The sequence below is a fragment of the Buteo buteo genome, chromosome 1, assembly GCF_964188355.1.
Source record: "Buteo buteo chromosome 1, bButBut1.hap1.1, whole genome shotgun sequence".
NCBI lineage: Eukaryota > Metazoa > Chordata > Aves > Accipitriformes > Accipitridae > Buteo > Buteo buteo.
This window is the reverse complement of record NC_134171.1, coordinates 36,406,759-36,424,173: the sequence shown is the minus strand read 5'-3', so window position 1 is coordinate 36,424,173 and position 17,415 is coordinate 36,406,759. Positions and strand designations below refer to the sequence as shown.

The 17,415-nt window shown below is 40.1% G+C and overlaps 1 protein-coding gene across 1 annotated transcript in view; it reads right to left on the bottom strand.

Moving 5' to 3' along the window:
• CFAP97 (cilia and flagella associated protein 97) overlaps window positions 1-17,415 on the bottom strand; it is a 36,261-nt gene extending 18,846 nt beyond the window's left edge. Inside the window, exons 1-3 of the mRNA XM_075027558.1 lie at window positions 17,294-17,415; window positions 4,500-5,378; window positions 4,343-4,414 (exon numbers count right to left, since the gene is read on the bottom strand). Coding sequence (XP_074883659.1) covers window positions 4,343-4,414; window positions 4,500-5,358 — 931 coding nt within the window. The 5' untranslated portion in view covers window positions 5,359-5,378; window positions 17,294-17,415. The remainder of the gene's footprint in view (window positions 1-4,342; window positions 4,415-4,499; window positions 5,379-17,293) is intronic.

Here is a 17,415-nt window from a genome sequence, read left to right as displayed (position 1 = left end):
AAGACATAGGATCAAGCAAAACAGCATCAGAATTTTTTCCAATTTTTTTATTCCCAGCTTTCTAACATGGAGCTTTATGAAAGTACTAACAAAACCAATTTTTGACAATCTATTTCTTTGCATTGGCATATTTAATTCTCTTTTTGTGTTCAGATTACTCAAGAGCACAGCAGAGGAGATAACGCTGACATTTATTATTATGGGTTTTGAATATTTCTCTGAGTTAGTTATTATTTTGATTTTCTGAAAGATCTTTAAGGTTTATAGCAAAGTGGAAACAGCATTGACTCACAAAAGAATTACATACAAAAATCTACACAACATCATGAAACAACTGAAGAACTGTACTTCTAGCTGAAAAATTATAATCACACCCGTATTTTTTTCCATACAGATGGTGAAAAAAAGAGAGGTAAAGAGTGACGAGAGGTCTGTAAAATATAAACCCTACTAACCTTAGGCAACTGAAATTTTGAGGAGTAGTTATGTTCTTGGCCACACTGATAAGATATTTAAATTCCTAAGCAGTGTGGCTGTCCGACTCCACAGTGCTACAACAGTTCTTATAGTCATACACCATAATGACAACAGCTACATGACATCAGCCTTAGCATTGTAATGAAAGGACGTAAGCCTCCTAAATATTGACTTGTATGTCTACAAAAATGAAAGGATTCAAGTGTCACGTATTTAGCATGTATATACAGTTTAAATAAGCATGCCACCTAAACAGCAAGTGATTTTTATGAACAGAAGTAAAAACCACTAGCAAGAACAATTAAACAACTCAGCAGTTCACAGCTACCAAAACAGTATCACAGATAAACCCAAGATTTTTTTATGCACAATGCAGGAATAATTAATAAATAATCACTAAGTCCAGTAACTTGAACAACACGGTCCAAGGTGGACCTAGATTGTAACATGACCCAGGCTGGTTTTAGTACTCCAGGGTCTGCAGCCACAGGGCTTCAGTACAAGCAGGCAGGGCAGGCTCTGCTCCTCAGGGAAGGTGCTGCAGAGAGGTCATGCCTCCACCTGAACTCGAAGCCACTCTGAACTGAGTATCAGACACTGCCACGGGACTGATTTGGAAATAAACAACAGAGGTCGATCCAAAAAGCTCTGAGTTTATCCATCCACCATGCACCATCTCTGCTTTCACTATGGCCTGCAGTTTCTAGTGATACCGTTCCCACTGCAAACTGCAGGCTCCTTACAAGTGGAAGTGTGAGTGTGCACCCCACACCTTAACATGGTAGCTTACAGATACCTGGGCTCCACAGTTTCTTCACTGCATATGTTTATCTGTCTTCCTTCACGCTGCATCTGCTCTCAGGAGTGCTCTACTGTTCACATGGCCCTCCTACATCAGCATGCACACAAAGCCATGACAATATTGCCATGCAACCTGCAGGTTCTGAAAACTGCACATTTTATTGTACTTCCTCCTTCCCTTTGAAACAGGGATCCACTCCTGTCTACTAAATCCCAATATAAGGATTACATTCACATCCTTTATTTGCCTTTGGCAACATGCAGAACCTGCCTCTCTCCAGTTTTCAAACATGACCTTCACTTTGCCCCCAGCTACTGTTACCAAGTAGATTTCTGCCATTTTGACTAAAACTAGTTCAGTTATTTTCCATAGGGCGAATGGAGGCTACACAGCAAGTTGCAGTACGTGGTAACACTCACTTCAGTAACAGCATACATAAAATGACAACTTTCAGATGTAGCAACCAAGTGTTATCACATATCTTTACCAATCTCTTGTTCAGAGTTCTGGTCACTAAAGACTATTTCTAAAATCAGTGATAAAGATGCACAGCAATACCCACTTAAAAAGCATTCAAAGCACAATATACAGCATGGAGAGTATGAGATTTCCAACTAAAATTATGTTATTTGTGAGATTTTAAATTATTCAGAATGGCATAACTTAAAATTTGGCTTCTATCAAAAACAAACACAGTTTCAGGAGATGTAAGGGCATGACAAATTTTTTTACCTACACGATTTTTTTAAATGCATATAAAATGAACAGTTCGCAATATGAGCACAAATATGTATCAAGGGCATATAATGTAGAGGAAAAACTATTTCAACTCCTTTTTAATTTAACTGCAAGATTTTTTCTAAATGCTTCAAATGAATTCTATTTTAAAGATACACAAACTACCTCGCCGCTTAATAACCAGACTCTTGTTCTAGTCCAAAACCTGTTCTTTGAATACCATGTGCTTTTAACAGATTTCTTCCCTTTGTTCTTGTGATTCTTTTTTTTAATACAAGAGACTGTAGTCTTCCCAAATGTTCACATTACCAGTGCACAGAATTGTACAAAATTAGTTACTGCACACCCCCTAGAAACAACACAGTAACAGATCACACTGAAATTCTGCAAGTTTCTGTGGACCTTGGGAAACTGAACTCACATAACTGCTGTAAATGCTTAGGCCCAGCTACATTACAAACATATTTGACAGAAATTTTAAGTGAAATGTTTCATCAGTATAGATTACTGGAAGAATATTATACTATAAAACCAAATCTGAGACATCGTGATGATCATTTAAATACTCTTTCAGGCACTCAGGTCTGGGCTTATGCTGTTCTTACTTGAAGCAATGTTCATGCCTATGCAGTTTTGATGAACATTTAATGCAGACTGTGGGGGGGAATGATTTGCACTTTTTTTTTTTTTAATGAGTACAGAAAAACCTGGAAGCAATAACTCAGAATAAGATTAGCTCCTATTTTCCCAGACTGGTTACTTTCCACCATTAATAATCCTGCCCCATTTAAACTTTGAAATACCCAAAGTAATTAAGCTATGTTGTGCTTGCCAATTTAGAGAGGCACTTGGGAGTAATATGCATGTTAATCAGGAACATTAGCTACCAGACTATATGAATTCTTCTTCTCATTACTCAATCTTTCTTATTGTTATTTAGAATTGTTTTTCAGTTTTGGGAAAAAACTCCACCCCTGCCTCCAAACACAGATTCATCTCTGAGAATACTTAGTCTGAGCTATAATACCCATTTGGTTTAGGGATGAGATGAATCCTCCCATTATCACCCGTTATTAAATAGCTTCTTGCTATCAGGGAACAAATAAAGACGTAGGACATCATAATTTCAATTGCCTAGCAACAACTGTTCTAACATCATGTTTTGACAAGTGGTTGGAGCCTTTTCTAGTATGAAAGAGTTGCTGGGAGCACAAGGACTGTCAGAGTTGAGAATCAGCTCTAGCCTTCTGGGTGGCTAGCTCTGCTTTTCTTACCATCAGAAGAATTTCTACACAAGTAAAATCCTCATTTCTACTCATAGGAAAGTTAAATGATGCATACAATATATTTTGAATGCTTACTCACTAGAGGCTCAGTCTGACGAGTTGCAAAGTGAAGAAAGACAACACATGCAGTTTTAATCATGCCGGACCTACTGCGATACAGCAAACTTGTGTTGAAGTGTACCAGACTTAGAGGCTTTCCTCACCTGATATCAGCAGATTTCTTGAGCCAAGGCTCTTTTATTTGATAGATTTTACTACTGAAAACTCCAGGCCATGAAAAGAAGCACAAAAGCACCGTGTAGGCCTTAAAATATGCACGTGAGATCATCGAGTGCATTCTCACCCCATACAACTAAGGTTTGCAATGAATGCAGTGAAAGAGATACTAAGTTCTCTCTCTTACACTTCATTAAGATTTATTAAATCTATTGGCAAGAAGCAACCCCTCAAGTTTTAGTAAAGACTACCTGTTATTTTTCTCTTTAAAAGACCTTTACTCAACTTTATGGTATTTTAGAAGGCAGACACTTAGTTCAGAATAATTTCAAATAATTCCATTTCATTATCAAAAAGGTACCAGAAGTTTAAATATATGAATACTATTTATCATGCAATGTATTTTGGACTGCCTTTCAATTTTGAAGGTTGATAACCCAGCATTTTATCAGAAAGGTTAGTGTTTTAATTTAAATAGTAAATTGTGGCAGTCCTGTAAGCCTTGATTTCTCAAAATGCATGTGCAGTTTAATTATTCAATTTGTTAATATATCAAATCTTAGAGATTCACCCTGTCTGTATATCTTACTTCTATGTATAACCATACCAACACATGCTCATACACATGCTTCTTCTTTCCACTGTAGAATCAGTACTATCTACGCACATAAGAATTCGAAGAATTACATCAACAAAGCTTAATCACAAACCAGCTTTAAAAATACATGTGGCATATTAAAACCTCATTCTCTTCTACTAGAACTCAATTGTTCTCAACAATGTACAGATGTCATATTTTGTAAAAAGGAAATTTAAAAATCACCTTTCAAAAGCTGATTCAGGTCCATGGCATCATGCAAGACTTTTCGAGTATATCTGCGATCAAACTCGGAATCTAATGAAAGAAATACAGATATAAGATTGGATTTCCCAGCCCCATTTTACAAATTTTGCGTTGTACTTAAATTCTTCAAAATTACCATATAATTCTTGGTTCACATTTTCCTGTCTTTTTATTTTTAGTTTCTTATCATTTGACGCTGCTAGTTCAAAAGACTGGATAGGACTGATGTCTGGAGTTGACAGAGGTGTTACGTCAGTCACTGTATCTTCAGACTCCTCCAAGTAGTCACCAAGCTTTGGTTTTCCTTCCGCTAATTTCATTGCTGACTTGAATTTTTGTTTTGGAGACAGAAGAGCGTTCCTACAAGCATTCCTCTTTGAAGAAGAATGAGATGAATCTGATAAACAGCTATCGGAATCTGTATCAGAACATTCTGTATCTGAGCTTGAGGATGAGGAGGAGGAGGAGGAGGAAGAGGAAGAAGAGGAGGAAGAGCTGATATTAGTATATTTTTTGCTAGCCTTTTTTATGTTGTTTGACTGCTTAGCTGACTTTGGTCTAACCTTCTGTTTTTTGCCATCGTCACTACTATCTTCTTCATCTGTGTAATAATCTTCTTCACCTTCTTTAACTATTTTTGGGATTCCAGCAGAAACATTCTCCTGTGTTCCTCCACTTGCTGCAGGTATCACTCCAGATGTACCTGCATTCTCCACAACTGGAGAAAGTGACAAAGATGAAGCATCTCCAAGATGATCTGTGCTATTTTCTAGGGACTGATCCTTCTGCAAATCTTTCTGCTTTTCTTCACTTTCCTCCTCACACTTTGCATCCTTTGAATCAGAAACTAAATCAGGGTGTGCAAAAGCTGCCTTTGTACTTCCTTTCTCTATACATTCACCATCTTCTTCAGCTTTCTTTTTCTCTTCCTCAAAATCACTGTCAAAGAAAGCATGATCCACTTCACCATCTGATACATCTTCAAACCGGTCCATACTGAAATATAAAGTGCCACCTGCAACCACCAGAAAAGGTTTCCAAAGGTTAGCATAAAACCAGATCCAAGTACACTTTTAGCATAATAGTTTTGTTCTTTACTTCTAGCTCTAGTAATTTATAATTCTGCAATTAATTATGTTGCTATGGACAACTCTGTAGTGAGTTTTATAAAGAAATTTAGTGCCCCCTTATTGTACACAGCTTACATGTTAGACTGAAATGCTTTAAGCCAACAAAAACCATCACTATTTCAAAACTTTTACTCCTAAGGAAATTAGTCAAACATTGTTAGCAGCTAAAAAGTCTTAACTACTACAAACAAGCAATTGAAGTGTCTTATTTTGTCCCTTTAAGCTAGAGACATTTTGAGCTAGAGCCACTAATGAGCTGTCATTAGTTTGGATTTTATACTAAAAAACTTGTTTGTATGTGGTGGTTATCATCTTGGCTGACATAGCCATCCAAACTGCACACTTTCAGCACTTAAAGTAAGAGCAATTTCAATTTACATCAAAAGATCCATGGCTCTGTAGGTTAAATGGTAATAGATGTAGGGTGTGTCAGTGTTAATGTTATAGTTTGGATCAGAAGCCTGCTTGTCTTGACAGTCCTCTGTAACTCTCACTGCATAGTACAGTAAGCAAACTTGATTCTTTCAGATGAAACTATAACCTTTAAAGTGTGCTCCAGGCACAAAACCAGTGCACTTAAACAAGCAGTCAACATTCAGTCCATGGGACCAGATTATGGCTAGCCCAAATACATATAGTGTGGCTATCAGGTCCTCAGCATGAACAGTTATGCTCTACGAATCCGCTCCTATTGTGTCATGTCATATTTCTTGCAGAAATACATGGTGTTAGATCCTATGCATTTGGCAGGGGGGATATGAACATTTCCACTCATTAGTAGGATATACACAGAGTTAAAATAAAAAAACCAAACAGCTCACAACCAAACAAAATTAGCCAGTATCAAAGACTACTGTTCCCATCTAGCCAGCAATACTTTTCTCCTATTTACAACAGGTTTTATATAATTTTTTTAAGCTGCAATCAACAAACACATAACATTCTTTAGAGCCAAGGAAACCAAAACCAAAGACAGTGGAAGCAACTATACAAGGCAGGAGAACCAGAGTATTTTACAAGATGGATGGTCTCCCTTAAACCACATATAGTTTGTTGCCATGGCAAACAAAGGTGAAAAAGGAATTCCTAAACTTGCTTTGAAACTGCAAGACTATTCCCAAGAAAGCTTCTAGCTAAAATTACTTCAAAATACAGAACTTTTAAAGGTCTATGTCACTCAGTTATCTTGCCACTTCTCAAATAATATACAGTTTTACAGGAATTTGAAATATGCACCCCAAATACCAAAAGCACAACATAAACCTTAAAAACAGAAGGTGTGGAATCTCCTGTGGTTTTAAGATTCACAAAGCCGAAGAACTGAAAAGAGACTTAATAAGGTTAGATGTTGTATAAAGCTGAAAAAGCTATTAAACAATAGAAGCAGAGGTCAACTTTGGTACCATGAAGAGAAACTCTTTAAAGCACCTAGCTCCTCCAAGAGCAACAGAACAGAAGAGTAAAACACCTGGGAACTCTTAATTTGAAATGCTACGTGGAATTTGGAAATTTTTCATATTCATGTCACTTCTTGTGATCCCTGGCTTCAGGCAGCTTGCATAGTGTGCAACGCCCAACTGTCATGTGAATTCCTGGAAGTTTTCCTAGAGCAGCTTCCTAAAAGGATAATGCATTTTAATATGTCAAAACATGCATGACAGAAAAAAAATAATCAGAAAAGTAACACATTATTTACATTTAATTTTCTACCTCATCTAGCCTAAACCAGAAGGGAACCAAGCCAAATTTTTCTGCATTACTTGTAGACTATAGGTCATGAATTATTTATTTAGCAAGTACAACTTGGGCAAAGTCAAGTCTATGAAGAAAATGAATATAGGAAGTACAGTGTTACAATTAAAACAAAAAATGCAAGGTTTTTATTACTTAAGGCACTAGCATCTCACCAATTTGTAGCTTCAGCTAGATTACGACTGATTGGTGAAAGCAGGCATGTGGTGTATTTCACTTGTCTCAAACACATAGATTTGATATACTGTTAGCACTGTTGTACCTGTAAGAGCATAAGGGGATAAAGCAAAAACCAGGTTTGCAGGTAGATGCAAACCAACTAGTACAGCTTGAAATATAAGATTTTATTGAGTGCAATAAACACATCCATGTATTTTTAGTTTATGTAATACTACTCCCGCAAAGGAGACGAACAGTATCTCACTGGCTATAATATAATACATGGTCCCATCATGACTTCTCAGATGTCTCTTTTCTGAACAATCTCTTAAGTAAGGATGGGATTTAACTCAAGACAGTGCAAAAGGGCAGCACAGAAGTGGCAAAAGGTGATAAAAGATAGCAAGGAGGCTGTACATTCCTTTCCACCATTAGCACCAGACAAGGAGCACACATCTTCCTACTCTGCATGACTCAGGAATAGCTTACCTGCCAGTGGGCTGTTTTCCATGAAGACTGAGCCATAACTGATTCATGGACAGCAACCACTGTTACAGGAGAAATGCAGTTTAGCAGTTTGACTCTGCCCAAGGAGCAGCAGTTGTTAACACCAGTCCTTTCATTGTCAAATGCTCCTTCCACTTTTCTGGCACAATCCCCTGAGGACTGTAGCCTTCATCTTAATGGAAAACAGACATGGTGTGTTGGTCAATTTCTCTCACTGACACTCTTAATCATTCACAAACTAAACATTGATGAATTTTGTAGTTTCCACTAAAAACAGTATAGAGGAAATGGATGAAGAGATGGCATTCTTGATTCCTACTCCCCTCATGCATCTAGAATGTCTTTAAGGGAGCTGGAATTTGCCAAGAAGCAGCAACACAGAAGCAGCAATTTTGCTGATAAACCATGCCTAAAGTAATAAATTGACTGCACGTGCACACACACAAACACTCACACCCCTTTATATACAGGGCAGAGTGTAATTTTACTTCTGTGAGAAGTACAGAGTTCTGCTACGTTGTCAACTGTTAAAATACAGAATCAACAAGTGATACTCTGAAATCCCAAGAAAAATGTCATTAGAGTCAAATACTTATCATTAACTGCTAATTCTAATGACCATCATATTTATTTACAAAAAATACATGTTTTCTGTGGTTTTCTGCCATGAAACTCTCTAACACAAATACGATCAACTCAAATGAGCAGGTTGGCCATTAATTTTTTATCAGATCTTTTTTACTGTAATATTTCCTCTCCCCATGTAATTCACTACCTCTCTCCCCCTATTTCTTGTAACACCCACCCATCACCCCAGCCAAGCACACCCATTCGTCTTTGTCTCTTCCTCATTGCAGTTCCTCCTAGTTTATACCACTTTTTAATCCCTTCACCTGTAAACACCAAGCTTGACCCATTTAAGATCAGAAAGCAGTGGCCAAGCAGCCAAGGAGAGCATACAGTCTGGCTGTCAGGGCAGTAGGGACCCACACTTTCTTGTCAAGAGGTTGACATGCTGAGCATCTGACTACCTACCAAGACCGCATCCATGTTCTCACCAGCTGGCCACTGCAAGAGCACAGACCATTCAGCTCCCGTACAGGCCAACCACTGCCTGCTGCTGCACTGCCCAAAGGACAAGCAGGATTTTGACATCCTCCTCCATGTTAAACAAAGATCAAGACCTTATTCACACTAAATGTATCAAGTGTTTTTCCCCTGACAGCTGCAACTCTGCCAACTACAGCACCACCTGAAATATTTTTGTAGGTAATGCCTAATAGCAGGCCTTCAGGCATGGCTGCAATATAAAGTATCTTATACAAAGGTAGGATAGTACATAAAGAGTGATACAGTGAGCATATAGATTTAGATGTGGGTTTGTGTTTGAACATATACTGCCTTTTGGTAATTTTTTTTGAATGTTAGAAACTAACACTTATGAAGGACATTAAATACCTAGTAAAAGATTCAAGGTGTTTTAACCTTGGTTAAACTTTAAAGTTATCCAGTCAATCTTTCACTTTTTAAATGTAGTCCATCTGAAATACATGCATCAGAGAATACTGAAATAAATCATAGAAAAAAAGAAAAAACCCAACATTAAAGTACAAGCAGTGTACTTTCCATTTAAGCATCCTACTTTCATAATTGAGGAAGAGGATGGTTCATACAGAGAGGAAAGCCGTGGTTTTTTTCTCTATCTATTAACATACAAATTCCTAACACGCAGAACACCACACTCTGAATTTGTACGCTATGCATCCTCTGAAGGCCCTAAGTGCTTTCAGGACATCTTAAGATCCTGGTATTTAATAAAAATGGAAAACAAGCCCCTTAAGCATGCTGTGGGCTGAATCAGAAATTTCTGATGTTACTGCATGCATACTCTGCATCACCACAAAGGCCGTAATACAGCATAGCTACAGTACACTCAAGATGAGTCAACAATATGTTTTCTGCAACAAAAAGGAACAGACATCATCTTAGGATGTATTAACAAACATTTTTATAAAGCATCAGAAGCATAATAATGTTGTATTTGGCTCCAATAAGGCAGCTTCTGGTTTAGGGTTATTAATTTTGCTTTGTAAGTATAATTGATACAGAAAGAAGTAACCAAGCAGGCAACCTTCTCCTTGCCCATAAAATTAGTCTCCTACAGATGGCACCTCTCCTTTCAGATGCAAATTTCTACCTCTTCAGAACAGGGACCCACCCTCCTGATCTCAGAAAGCAGAGCAAGTGTTTGAGAGCTAAGGGGTTGGAAGGTTAAAGTGTTTTAATTAAAAGATTTATACTACCAATAACAGATGTTCTTTAGGACACTCCAAGATCCTCTGACTCTATTTACACATTATTGCCCCTCTGTCAGGGATCCTGCCCCCTTAGACCTGCTTACTGCCAAATCACCTCTTTGTATGGTGAACTTGGGAGAGGGTTAAAATGCTAAACATATCACCTAACATTTTAAAAAATAACAATCATTAAACAAGTTACCATGTAAAAACACATTAGTTCAAACGCCGCCACCCCCCCCCCCTTCCTCCCTCCCTTCCTCATTTTTGGCTAAGGCATTAAAAAGACAAACTTGAAAGTGTCTAGAAGAGAGCAATAAAAATTTTAAGACAATTAGAAAAGTCCAACTTCTGAGGGTTTTTTTTAGTTTAAAAGAGGGGAAACACAGGGAAACACAAGTCTTAAAACCTGTAAAACAGACTAATCCAAAACTTAGTTTGTTCTCAGATACAATCAACAGTGGTAAAGATCAACTACTGCAGCTGCTTCCAGCCATGTGACAAACCATGCATATCCAGCCACACCTACCTCCTCTTTAATTAAAGCTTTCATTTTTGCTAGGAAGAAACAACAAAGCATGCAAAGGAGGAAATATAAATCTCAGGAAACTATTTCCCTTGAGGGCAACCCCCAATGAATGAAACAACCAGCCTGTTTAGTACATATTCCAGTTTTCCAAGCTCAGAGCACAATACCTGCTACAGCTGTTCTTCACACCATATGCTCTCCAAACTTGGGTACCAATTTCCCCAATCCAAACCATGACTAGTTCATAACCAATCTACAAAACACAAGCCCTCAACCCCAGCTCAGAATAAACTCCAACACTACAAGTCTATCCAAGCTCTGTTCCTACACACAGTCATGCATCCTGCGCTGGACCTGTTCCTACACCCTGAGATGGAAGGGCTGGTTGAGGCACAGCCAAGTCATTCTGCAAAACAACACAAAGCAGACAGGAGCTGGCATTAGAATCATAGAAAAATTTAGGTTGGAAGGGATCCTCTGGACATTATCCAGTCCAGTCCACTGCTCAAAGCAGGGTCAGCTTCAAAGCTGGATCTAGTTTTGCTCAGGGCCTTGTCCAACCAAGTTTTCAAGGATGAACACTTCATGTCCCATGTGGGTATCTGCTCCAGCACTCATCAAACCTCACTATGACTTTTTTTTTTCTTTAATCAGAATTTGCCATGTCACATCTTGCAACTATTAGCTTCTATTCTTTTATGGTGCACCTCCAAGAAAAATCTGGCTCTGCCCAGTTACAGGTAACCATGTTGCTGCTAATCAACCACCTAGACATAACTCCATGGGGGTGAATTGCTTTGCTCAGATTACAACCTACATGCAAGTATTTACTGCTGATTCATGACAAATTTCTTGTTCTTGGCTCATGAGACAGTAGTAGACTTGCACCTGAACTGAGTAATCTGAACAGGCCATGGAACCACCATTTGTCCCTCACAGATCAGATCTGACAGGACCTAATTCAAACTCAGATCAAAACTACCATTGTTTCTAGTGCATCTGAAAACCACTTGTCCAGCTGATTCTCAGCTGGCTCTCTAATGCCTTTCACTGTCTTTTGCTCTCTCCTAACTAGAGAAGAAGAAGGAGGGAAGACCTGCTACTTCAAATCTATGGGGTCAATATACCCAGCTGTTGCTGCACTTTTTTCCTCTGGGGTTTTCTTTTTTTGCTTATTTTTTTCTTGGCTTTGGTTCGGTTTTTTGCCCTGGTTCTCTCTGCTGGACACAAAGGAAAAGATTTTTCCCTGCATGCTGTAAAACATAGTTTAGAAACTCCCAAACCTACAAAGTTAGCCCTCAGAACAGCAGTTCTGCCTCCAAACAGAGGTAGGCCCACTGGAGATGCTCCAAAGTACTTTAGAGTCCTTTTTAAAGGACTCCAACAGAAGCCCTCAGTCTCCTGACTATTTCAAGCAAGGATTCAGTTCACCAAATGGGCACTACAAAGTCCTGGAGCAGAGTCAATTGCCATCATCCGTTAGAGCAAACAAAAGCACATGACCACCAACTGCAGGGCAAAGGCTTAAAGTTACCGTACAAGGGGGGGAGGGGAGGGGAAAGGGAAAAAAAAAGAGGGAAAAAATAAAAAATAGTTCCTCTTGAGCCAAAACCAAGCCACTCCCCTACTATGAAAAGCTGCAATACATTACACTGAGAGGCATGGATGTGTAGCTCCAGGACTTCACTCATATGCACACATTAGTATTTGTTCTTCAGTGGAGGTCACCTTGTGACTTCATGAGCAGAAAGGCTGGGTCAGAGACTACTGAGGTTAAATGATGGGAGTGATGATGCCCATCAGGCCTGTCTAAACAGGCCACAGCTACTCATTCACTGCTGAGAACCCTAAGAAAATGGCCAGCAAACCCTCCAAACCCAGGGGGAACAGAAGCAGCTTACAATCAAAATAAAAAATAAAGACAATGAATCATATGTTGTTTGATAAAAGCATCAGCAGCCTCTGGAAGGATTTCCTTCATAAGGCCCTTCCATCTCTCCAAGCATAAGCAATGCCACATCAAAGTCTCGCGGGCCTACTGCCGTACGCTGTTTCTCACTACCTGCAAGAGTTCCACCTCCAGCTATCTCAGGGACCAAAAGGCAGCAAGATGCTAGGGGGAAACTGGTCACTGGCACTAACCCTTCCCAGAAGTGATCCATAGCCACAGTCTTTTGATAACATAGACAGACATTGAACAATTCCTGGCAGCAAAGTTATTTGTATACAGGTACGAAAAGCCCAGAAAAGGACAGACTCTACTGCCAGGTATTGAGGGTGAAGAGCAAGGTAAAAGGAAGCTGAGTTTTCTTGCTCCTGCTGTACTGGTGCATATCTATGAAGAGTGTTTCTGCCCAATACAAAGATTTAAATATTGGGGCCACAAGCATCCAACCAGGCTATCCACAACTGAAGGTGGTGAATCTGACACAGTAGTCCACAATGGCATGCAAGAAAAAGGAAACCAATTCCTCTTATTAAAGCAAAACTTCAGCATATCTGCCCCGTAAAGGCTGGAGTTACAAGTGCCATCATCCTGGTGCACCACTTGGGTGATGGCCTGTGTATGCATGCCTTCCTTAAGCCCCAAGCACACCACTCAAACATTAGCTCCCTTGGAATCTGCTGAGACTAATCCAAGCAGCTGCTGCAGACTGTTGGGAGTCAGGTACTGCCATCTTCCAAATGACAACACATACACCACTTCCCCCGCTTCCTGCAAGCGATGCTTCCGGGTTGATCAACCGTCTCAAAAAGTACAGCACAAAGGTGGCCCAAACCTCAAAGGTCTCTGTGTACATCTTCAAGCTCTCAAACCACCATTGATCATTCCCCATTTGAACCTACATAGACACATAAACCCTGTCTTTCATCACAGTTCAAAAGTAAATGAGAAACAATTCTTTCACCAGTATTTGTACAGTAACTTCTGCCCTACTCTCACCTTTTAACAGAACAGTTGTGTTCAGTCTGTGCTCCTCATTCATCGCACACAATAGAGGTATGGCCCAGAAATGCTTAGAGTCTACAGACACCCATCTGCTACTGTTGGGAAGCCAGACCTCAAAAATAAATCTGTAACAGAGTTCAAGAGCATCGAAACTTTCATCAAGAGCTGACCATCCATACCATGCACATGCCACTTAATCTTGGCATATTCTGGATTTGACTCTGTGCCAGTCCTGAAATAGATGGCAGGACCACAAAGGAAGCAACTGCACCATTTCACAAACTATTGACGGAGTTCAGCAGCAGATAAATCACAGCATACTGTAGAATACCAGGCCATCCTTATCAAGTGGCACAACACATGAACTGTCTCCAACAACAGAAATGGTCACTGAACTAGAAGTTTGTTCATGCTTCTGATGTTATGGATTTAGTATGCTTAGTGACCTGACTGCATAAATAGGCATGTCATCAGCATTTCCCTCAACACTTTGCATAGATGTGCTTCCACACAGATCAAGTAGATGCGCATTTTGTGACCACAAGATAACACCTATTATCACAGTTTGGAAAATACACATACAGTTTTACAGACATAGCAATCACATTCTCCACAGCCACTGAAGATAAAATGCAGTCCTTTTAATTTTCAGTGAATATATTTCTATGTAAGAGCAACAAGCACTGTCTGGTACAGATAAGCAGGGTGAAGTACAGAAATTCAGTCACTAAATCAGTATACAAAGAACAGCTTAAGTAAGTATCACTTATGACTAGTCCAAGTATGTTTATGTTTCCTCAGAATGTGTGTTGGGGCCAAATGAGGTAAAGGCTTCTTGAGATCCTCTCTTGCATTGTATTTTTATGACTTGTTCATTTCTTCAGATGAGAAGTATCAGTATGGAAAAGCAGATAAAATGCTGAAAGATAGGGCTCTCTTAAATTCAATGTAATATGGGTTTTCTGGAGTTCCAGTGTTTATTATGTTATTAAAATGAAACACTTAAAGAATGACAAATACCCACCATTGAACTGTGACTTAAATATCAGTGAAGATTGTTGGATGGGAAAAACCTTAGCCAAGGAACATAGGTTATGTTTTATATCATTCCATCACCAGTCTCTGCTAAGTATAACAACAGGAAGCAAAGAATTAAAAAACTTCAGAGAGCAGCTCTGGTAGAAGCACTAAGGTACATCCATCATAATAACAGTCTGCCTGTCTCCCATGAATTTAAGGGGATACCTAGGCTCACCTAGGAGCTGGCTTACTTTGAGGCTCTTACCTCTAAGCTCCAAGTATATTATTGTATCACCCAACTCCTGACTGGGCAGACTTTAAAAAGCTTGTAGATGCTCCTGTCATCTATGCCACAGAAGAAGACCAAATGTCACCTATCCTGCAAATTTTTAAATACTCCTTAGAGAAGCACCTGTATGTGCTGCCAGGTCAAGTCTCTAAAGGGATTGGCCAATTGTACTTTCAAAGCCTCAACAGGCTCAGCAGTCCTGATGGCCATCTGAGCCTGTGTAAGTCTTATGCAGAAACATGGGACCCTCTGAATGCCCTTTTAAACATGGGCAAGCACTAAACCAAAACAAAAATCTCAGTAGGTCATAAAAGCTTTAAGTCCCAAGAAAAGGAACAGAATGTCCACAAATCACTTCTCTCCTTTTCTCTGGTCTCCATTCCATACCATTACAACGATTATCTAGGCTGAGAAAATACAAAGAGGAACAATGTCTGCACTACAAAAACAAAAACCCAAAGCAAACCAAAACCAAAACAAAACAAAGAGGAAAAAGTGGTGGGAGAGCTTGAAGCATTCCAAAAGCTGAGTCCAAATTTTTGGAAACTATATTTTAAAATGTCAATTATTTTACAAACCCATTCTTAAGCTAACATCCGGTGACTAATTTTCTAGTAATGATGACTTCATTTTAGTCTTCAAATAGGTCCTCTGAAGAATTTAGCTTTTTGTGGAACTTTGTTCTCTCTCCACTGACAACTCCAGCGATCACCTTCTATCCAAGAAAGAGAGATTAACTATTTTTTCATAGAAGCAAAAACATGCACAATGTACTCGATGCCCTATATAAAGCACCTCGTAACAGACAAAAGCAGGGATACAAAAGAAATTTAGTGCTGCTATTTCTATTATATTCATTCCATCCCACATAGTTTTCCTGCTGCTTCTATGAATGTTGCATAGAAATTTTAACCACACAGTTTTTAAATATATAAATGCCCAAATGCAAACACTAGATGCTTTTTATATATTTTATAGTACGACTGAACAAGTCTAAACATTTGCATACTATAATAAAAGCAGTTTCTGAAAAATTGTGTTTAACAGAACCACAAGGGAAGAACTTTACCAAGGCATAGAAGTTACATGACCTTAAATTAGGTTGTGCCCGAAGGCATGCTAAACTATAATTTAAATTGCCCATTTCCCTAATATGCTGTGAAAACTCCAGGAAAAAACGGAGCTTCACGAGGATGACATACGCTGCTGTTTGTTGTATCATCTCACTGAGATGCTTTGCAATGAATTCAGTACTCTGTTCTGCTGCAGGGGCTGCACAAACGACAGCCAAGAAAGGCCCAGGATTTACAGTTGCCTCTTTTGTGACTTCCACACAAATACACAGGGACCAAGAGATTTGGTGGTTGGTTATTTTCCCAAAGTACAGGCCCACGCTGGGATCCGTTAGTGCAGAACACAGCCCTGTGCAGAGCAGGGGGAGTTACAATACTGTCGCCCTAAGGAAACTACAGAGATGCAGGAGGGGTTACAACACTGTCGTCCCGAGGAAACTGTGGAGATGTGACCATTGCGATGATTTGACACCCTTGAGGCAAGCTGTTTACAACAATCATTTCAGTTGACTTAATTCCTGCTAACTACACCCAACCAAAACACTACACTAAACTCTATTTGAGCATTGCTTCAACATATCCGTCCTAGTCAGGTAACTTTAAGGATGGCAGCACACATGACACGGTAACTCACTCCCCAAAGCCAACAACTACGATGCCAACGAGAGGGCTGGTACCTCAGAAGAAAGTCTCCCACCACTTTTCCAATCCCCCCGAGGAGCAACGAGGGCAGGCACGGCACTGAAGCGAGGCACAACACGCAGCAGCATGACTAAACTCTGGCGGCTCAACGCCAGCCGAAGCCCTCCAAATATAGCGCGAGTGACATGCTTGGGAGACACCTACATACGTGTTGCTCAGGCACGGACCGAGTAGAAAGACAGCGAAGTGAAAAATAATAACAATATTAATTACATGATGATTAAAAATTTTATACTTATAAAACCAAAACAGTCTCCCACCTTGCTCGATCTGGCAAAAATTACCACAGGCGGGGGAAGAAAATGCCTGCCGCCCCCTCCCGCCGCCCCCAACCGCCACACACCCGCTCTCCGGGCGCCTTCTGTGGGGAAGGAGGCACCGGCAACCCCGGAGACGGAGCACCGGCGGCCCCAGCGCCGCCAGGCCGGGCCGGGCCAGCAGCCCCCGGGAAGCAGCAGCCGCCGTCTCCCCCTCCCCGGCTTTGTTGTGGTAACCGCGCAGGCAGCCGAGGCGGATACTCACACGCACGGGAGGAGAGAGGAAGAGAGAGGAGGGGAAGGGGGAACCGCGCAGCGTTGCGGCCGCCGTCTAGATACCAGGCTTCTACGCAGCCCGGGCCAGCCCCCTCGCGTCGTCGGGCGGGG